The 7,877-nt window shown below is 39.3% G+C and overlaps 1 protein-coding gene across 1 annotated transcript in view; it reads left to right on the top strand.

Annotated features, from left to right (window-relative positions):
- The window catches only part of LOC126298380 (inhibitor of growth protein 3-like), a 133,232-nt gene extending 125,658 nt beyond the window's left edge, over positions 1 to 7,574 (top strand). Inside the window, exons 7-8 of the mRNA XM_049989688.1 lie at positions 7,115 to 7,343; positions 7,458 to 7,574. Of these exons, the coding sequence (XP_049845645.1) occupies positions 7,115 to 7,343; positions 7,458 to 7,574 (346 nt within the window). The remainder of the gene's footprint in view (positions 1 to 7,114; positions 7,344 to 7,457) is intronic.
- The last annotated feature ends 303 nt before the right edge of the window (positions 7,575 to 7,877 follow it).

The raw sequence follows: 7,877 nt of genomic DNA on the forward strand, positions 1-7,877 counted from the left end.
AATGGAGACGTGTCGTCTTCAGCGATGAGAGCCGCTTCTGCCTTGGTGCCAATGATGGTCGTATGCGTGTTTGGCGCCGTGCAGGTGAGCGCCACAATCAGGACTGCATACGACCGAGGCACACAGGGCCAACACCCGGCATCATGGTGTGGGGAGCAATCTCCTACACTGGCCGTACACCTCTGGTGATCGTCGAGGGGACACTGAATAGTGCACGGTACATCCAAACCGTCATCGAACCCATCGTTCTACCATTCCTAGACCGGCAAGGGAACTTGCTGTTCCAACAGGACAATGCACGTCCGCATGTATCCCGTGCCACCCAACGTGCTCTAGAAGGTGTAAGTCAACTACCCTGGCCAGCAAGATCTCCGGATCTGTCCCCCATTGAGCATGTTTGGGACTGGATGAAGCGTCGTCTCACGCGGTCTGCACGTCCAGCACGAAAGCTGGTCCAACTGAGGCGGCAGGTGGAAATGGCATGGCAATCCGTTCCACAGGACTACATCCAGCATCTCTACGATCGTCTCCATGGGAGAATAGCAGCCTGCATTGCTGCGATAGGTGGATATACACTGTACTAGTGCCGACATTGTGCATGCTCTGTGGTCTGTGTCTATGTGCCTATGGTTCTGTCAGTGTGATCGTGTGATGTATCTGACCCCAGAAATGTGTCAATTAAGTTTCCCCTTCCTGGGACAATGAATTCACGGTGTTCTTATTTCAATTTCCAGGAGTGTATTTATACAGGAAATGGAAATTCTTGAATAGAATATAAATGCTTATAGAAAGAACTGACCACCATTCACACTGGCTAGAATTACTGTGTGGCAGATAATGTCTCAAGGCATTTTGAACGTACACTTGACAACACCAAAAGTGGTGACAGAAAATCATAGCCAGTGTCAACATATGGTACAACACTGTTGTGAATAAAATTCAACATGCCATTTTTCCAGTTTACACCAAGGACATATGAAAGAGGAATTATTGCTTGAAATATTATGCAAAAATTTACCTTTTTATATTCTCGACACATTCCTAGAAGAAAATACTTTTCTTCAAATAGAATACGCTGTTATTAGCTGTAGGACAACACACAGACTCTTGAATATGGAAATTTTTTATCAGTTTTGCTGTAGTTGAATGGCTTTCTATTTAAAGGAGCTATGCAGTTAATTTTCTTCAGTAGGTATAAGTGTTATTAGGTTGTAAATCAAGGAGGAGTCACTTGAGGTGGCAGGTGTGGTAAAACTGGTGGCAATGTTTACTGGTAGCCCTCATGTATGGATGGTTCTGACTTCTGGAAAAAAATTGTCATAATAATAAATTAATTCCATTGTAGCCTAGAAGAAAGATGAAGATAATGAAAAGTTGATTATTTTATAGAATTCTGATACACACGATAACCCACTGGTTCCAATGTGCTGTAACATATTTATTGGAGACCACTCAAAAGTAACTCTTGTAGAAGGATTCAGTTCAATGGGCTTTAATTCTTTAAAAAAAAAGTGATCATAAAACAAAGTGTTCCATATTATCATTCAGGCAGTCTCTTCCTGAACTTCCTCTTAACAGTGCAGCTGGTAATAAATGTCATAAGAGCATTCAAAACACAAAAAGTTTCTACACCATGCATATTGAAAAAAAGACATTTGGGTTCATGCACATTCCTATTTCATAATAATCACTGGAAAAGAAACTTTGATTATATTCATGAAAATGCATCTTTGCTGAATTAGCTAATGGTAAGGAACTTTCTTAGTGATAATACAAAACAATATGTGTTATGATTATGTATGACCACATATTATATTATATTATTATATTTTTGTATTATCTTGTGACTGGTTTACAAAGTAAAGTTGCTCTCAAGTTTTATACCTAAAGTAATTGACGTGAGGGGGGGGGGGGGGGGGGGAAACACCATAAGCACAGTGATTTTGTTGCATTACACTCCAGTCAGCAATTAAACGTTCTCATTACTACGCCAACGTGTTGAAGTAGAAAAGAGCTCAAACGTGGTAACTGCTGGCCTCAGTTTTTCTGAAAACTAAGGTTTAGTGTCCTAAATACTGTGTGGACAAATTTGGTGAGATGAAACTGCTTGACTTCCTTGTAGGAGCACCTTAGCAGAAGGGGAAACTAATTGTTGAGTAATTTATCACATTAGATGTTATTCCCATATTTTGTGACACCATTATTCTTCAGTGACTGACAGTCTAACGCACTTAGTTGCGTTTGTCAATGCACCATTCATTCTGTAATAGCCAGTGACAGTATATGACTCAAAGTCAGATACCTGAATTACCTCACTCTTGAGTCCAGCTGCTTTATTCAAGTGCTATGCTTCATCATCATCGCGCTATTCATGACTGCATCATTCTATTGTGGAGGATATTGACCAGAAGGTATCAGAGCTGGTGCATGGCATGGCATTCCTGAGCACACTGCAGAAATTTGCAGCTGACATCATAGAACTGTCTATAGCAATGTCAAAGTGATACATTGCATTATTTGCTGGTGTACCATATTAACTCCAGTATTGTATACGAAGTAATCAGTGATGGAAGGATATACAAACAAATGTATTAAAATTTTTGCACAGTACATTGGAAGTAGTTCATAAAATAACTACAAATTTCATAAAACAGTTAGAGAGATACATTTTATTAATTGCTGATGTACCAGTCTTAACTGGTGTATTGTATAGTATGTAATGAGTAATAGGTGACTGTGTATGGATGTACAAATGAACCTATTGAAATTTTATACAATAGAGTAATTCATATAAAATATATGATTTCATGAAGTATTTTAAGTGGAGAAAGTCCATACATTATTATTCATGTTGGCGTGATTTGACATACTTGTCATTTTGTAATTTGTTGTGATTATGTGGTCAGTTAATGTTTTATATCTACATAGTGATGTATCCAGTCAGTGTTAATTCTCTTCCATGTTGCTGTATTTCAGTTTGAGGTACTTGAAAATGACGTAACGTTAAAATTAGCTAATCGCACAAATTAAATGAAATACATTAACATACAGCCTACACCAGACCTTGTTTTCAACTGTGAAACATACTGTGTTTCATGGGTCTGTTGGCATGGTTCAATGTCAACTTCAGGAGGCTGGAATACAAAGCAAACATGTGGATCTCAAGGGGAAGCTTTGTGATTATCACCAACTTTTCCGATTAGTGTGTCCTGAGAAAAATATCTATTGTGACAAGCAGAAAATAAGTATCTTATGATGAATCAGTATTTTTTGTAGCAGATGATGGTCTAGTATGAATACATAGGTCACATGATGTCGTTTGTAATCCCAAATATATCTGCAAGTCATCTTATAGTGTCTGTGTGTCTGTGACAGTTTGAAGCTGAATGTGTTCCTGTAGATCACGGATGCTTTACAGGATAGATGGCCAGTGCTATAATCCCATCACTGTGAAACTACTACACTCATGTTCATAAAAAAGCAGAATGCTTCGAACGACCAGAGATATTCACAGGACATGTACATTAGTATGTTCTGCAGAAAAGATTAACATTTTGAACCATGTTGGCCCACAGGTTCAAGATCAACATCAGTATCACTGCACATCATCATCCCCTCTTAAATTGTGTCTGCGGCACTTGTTGTTGATATAAACTTAAGGTAATGGAGCAGTGTGACTTAAGCAGATGTGCAGGATGCCTCACAGACATATGCGTAAACTGTACTGCCAAATCAGTGAGTTAAACTGTAATGCCAAATCAGTGAGTTTGAAAGAGGTCACATTATTGGAATGAGAGAATGTGATGCATCCATCTAGGAAATTGCTGCTTGTGTAGGACAAAGTGTTTCGGCAGTGCAACAGGTGGGTCAGATTGCACCAGCCAGACCATGGCCCGATGAGATCAACACCTCATCCGAATGGCATTGCAGGACAGATTTGCATCCTGCTAGGCTCTGATGCAACAGTGTAACATATTGTACACTATTAGGGGTACATTTATTTATTATGGCATGGGGTACATGTGCATCATCTACTTCTCTGCCTACCTTTGAGACGAATGTGCAGAAACAGGCTAGATGACAATGGTTTGTGGAATGATGTAATTGGGACAAGAATGGCATCTGATAGCGTTTTTGGATGAATCTAGGTTCTGTTTGTTTGAAAATGATGGCCACATTTTGGTTCACCACAGATAGGGGAGTGGCATCACACTGACTGCATTTGCACAAGACCTACAGTACCAGCTCAAGCCTTATGGTGTGGGGAGCAATTAGGTGCAACCATAAATCAAATGTGGTGGGTGTCCAAGGCACTGTGACCATTGTGACCTACATGAATGACGTTCTGTGACCTGTAGCCATACTCTTTCTGCACCAAACCCCAGCCACCATTTTTCAGCAGGGCAATGTATGACTACATGTTGCTGCATGAACACCTGTCTCCTCAGTGTCACAGGATGTGAGCCTTTTCGCCTGGCCCACCAGATCACCAGACCTGTGGCAAATCAAAACTGTGTGGAATATGAGGAAATGACAGCTCAGTGCTGTGACTCAATGCCAACTACCACAGATGAACTGTGGAACCTGGTGAATGCAGCGTGGATGGCTATACCAGAGGACACCATTCATGTCTTATATGCATTGATGCTATGACTTATGGATCAAGTTATCAGGGCCTGTGGTGGATCCTGTGCCTACTAGGTAACAGGACACGTGCTGAACCCAGGTGACTGAAATGCTAATCATTTCTGCAGAACATACTCATGTACATTATTCTGTGAATATGAATGTCCTATCTCTGGTCATTCAGAGTATTCCATATTTTTTGGAACATGACTGTATGTTCTGTGATATTAATTTTTTTCTGGCAGAATCAATCTCCAGTACTCAGGCCAGCTGTGGTGCACAAGTAGCCTGCAGAAAAGAATGAGATATCTTGACTGTTCTCCTCTTGCACCGTACCTCAGCCCTATTGAAAATTTATGGCAAGGATGAAATGGACACTGTGAGAAAACTGGCCATATCTCATGCTAAGAACCTGCAGTGATCTTCAGAATATCACCCTAGCTGCCTGGGAATAGGTAACAGAAAATAAGAGATTTATTAAGCACCTTGTAGTCCATACAAAATGAATAAATTTATGAAAAAACATGCTGTGCCTTTTTGAGCCCAGAAAAAATCTCATTAAAAACTATGAACTGTCGTGCCTGTTGATTAAACAGATTCATGCAGTAAAACAAATAATGATTGCTGTAAGTATTATTTGATCCAAATGCTGCTGTTGTGCAGTTGCTTACCAGTCTGTCATTTACACCATCAACTGACAAAGTCATTACACAGAATCCTGTAATATTCAGGTATTTCCCACTGTTATTCTGCCCTTGACTCCATGTCACGACTTCAGGTGCGTTTTCCATGACGGAAATCCTTTGAAAGAGACAGAGCTAGATTTGTTGTGTTGAAACTGACCCCAGGGATGGTGAGATGGCTTCAATGCAGGATGGAGGATGGTGGAGAGTTATGGCTGGTTTGCAGGTTGTCCCAGCAGAACATGGCTATCAAAATAAACACTTTATTTACTCAGATATTTGTACTCTTCCAATTCTGGGAAGCAACCATGCCCCTCTCGGTATATGGCAGGGGGCTGTATGGCCTGCAAGGCTGGTTGTGAAACACATGCCAAGGATTGCTGGCACCAGTGCCCGATATTCAACATGTGAGATAGTATGTATGAGCGTATGGCATTGGTGGCCAGGAGACCCCTCGCAGTGTGGTTCGGCCGGCGCTCCACACGTTTTTTAACGCCACTATGGCGACTTGCGAGTGAATGAGGATGAAATTATAATCAGCACAAAACATGTGTCTTAACTGTTAACACCAAAGGCTAGTGCTCTTCATTGCTTGCTAGCAGTTGGCGCTGACCAGTGTGTGAAAAGTATTTCTTTTTGTTTCGTATGTTCGGAAAATCTAGAAAAATTTCCAGCAAATGCAATTCCATCACCCCTTGAAAAAATATATATGTATCTTCTCTGTGTTCCTATGTCTGGTGTAGCAATTTTTGTTTCAGATTAGGATTTTTTCAAACTTTTGCTTGTATTTTCTCACCTGTGATTGTTGCCGATTCATTTTTGTTGTGGCACATTTGAATAAAATTGTTTAGTGTTGAGAGCTATTGTTTTCATAATGGACATAAAGTAACCTCTGTACATGAACCTTAATCATAGCTATTAAAAGTGTTGTAGTATTGACAGTTTTGGTTGTTGCATCTTTGTCATTATCATTGCCATCAACAGCAGGAGTAGCAACAACCAGTTCAGTCACTTGGTGATGTGGCCTCTTTGAGCCAGCATGCAGCATAGGTTCCCAGCAGGTTATTCTGTTTCAGCTTATCTTGAGCTTCCTGTTGCTAGTTCAGTCCATCTGTATTTCTTAAGTCTTTGTCCCATATGTCTACTAGTGATATTTTTTCCTAAATAGGACTCCAATGTAGTTATTTGTTTTGACCATTGCCATCTTTTGTTCAAGCGATGTGACCAGCGCACAGCTGTTTCATGATATTTATTCTTTCCATTATGTCACTAACCTTGTTGTATATCTGATATCAACTGAACTGCTGTCTTTCTGCCTTTGGTTGCATATTACTGTTTATTTTACAGATAAAAAAAATATTTATTTGCCTTACACTCGTAATTTTAGTAACACATACGTAGTAGTCGACAACTAAGGGCATTACTCAACTTAAAGAAAGCTAGATTAAATCCTGATGGTGGAGAAAAGGTTGGCTAGCAGGGAAAATAGACATGATGTCGCATAGTTCCTGATCACCGGACTGTGGACCAATCCATTAAATTAAATCCGAATTCTCTCTTGAACATGTAAGGAATGTGTCATCGTTAATGGTGACCTATCTTGTTGGGGGTATTAATCTCGGTAATGTCTGAAGGGAATGTTTATTGCCTGTGCTCCGTTTTGTCTTTTTCCTCTCTGATCACTGTAAACAACGTGAATGTAACACTACACTATGCACACATTTATTTATTAATTACTTTAGTCAAACTTTTACAAATTTGGAAGATGCCCATCGCCAACTCTATAAGACGTTTAATTTTTCCAGGAAATCATCGCATGCTTCATCAAATCAAGGTGCAAGTTCCAATGCATCAGCTGTTTCAAATTCTGTGCATCAAACACTTGCCCTTGTTGAAGAACCGATAGCGACAAATGAAGTGACAGCAGTTGACAATTCTGATGGCAGTGATTGGGAATATGATCCAAATGAACCAAGATACTGTATTTGCAATCAAGTTTCTTATGGCAACATGATAGCATGTGATAATGAAGATGTATGTATTGTTATATTTCACTTTGTAACACCCATGTAGTCAGTTTTATATTGTTACAAGTATATGTCGTTAAGAACATGTCTATTTTACTTCTGAGAATCACCTTTGTTTCAGTGTCCATTTGAATGGTTCCATTATGCATGTGTGGATGTGAAAACCCCACCTAAAGGAAAGTGGTATTGCCCACAGTGCACTTCAAGAAAGAGGCGGCGCAGTTCACGGAAGAATTAAATTAGTGACATAAGATATTGTAGGAAACTGATAACAGGAAAGAGAAATGGGTCATTACTTTCATGACAGCAAAAAATGCAAAAGTAGTGTACCATCAATCATATTTTACTCTTTTTTTCTAATGAATTATAATTGTGAGATCGAAGTCTAGAAATTATGTGATAATTTTTTTTTCTGTTTAATACTTTTTATAATTTCTTTTGTTCAGTAGGGAAGTTCCATTTCACTTTCCTAAATTTCAACAGGTTGTTTCCTGATACTTGAAAAAAAAAAAACATTGTGCCAAAAATTATATATAATTAT

The sequence above is a fragment of the Schistocerca gregaria genome, chromosome X (genome assembly GCF_023897955.1).
Source record: "Schistocerca gregaria isolate iqSchGreg1 chromosome X, iqSchGreg1.2, whole genome shotgun sequence".
Lineage (NCBI taxonomy): Eukaryota > Metazoa > Arthropoda > Insecta > Orthoptera > Acrididae > Schistocerca > Schistocerca gregaria.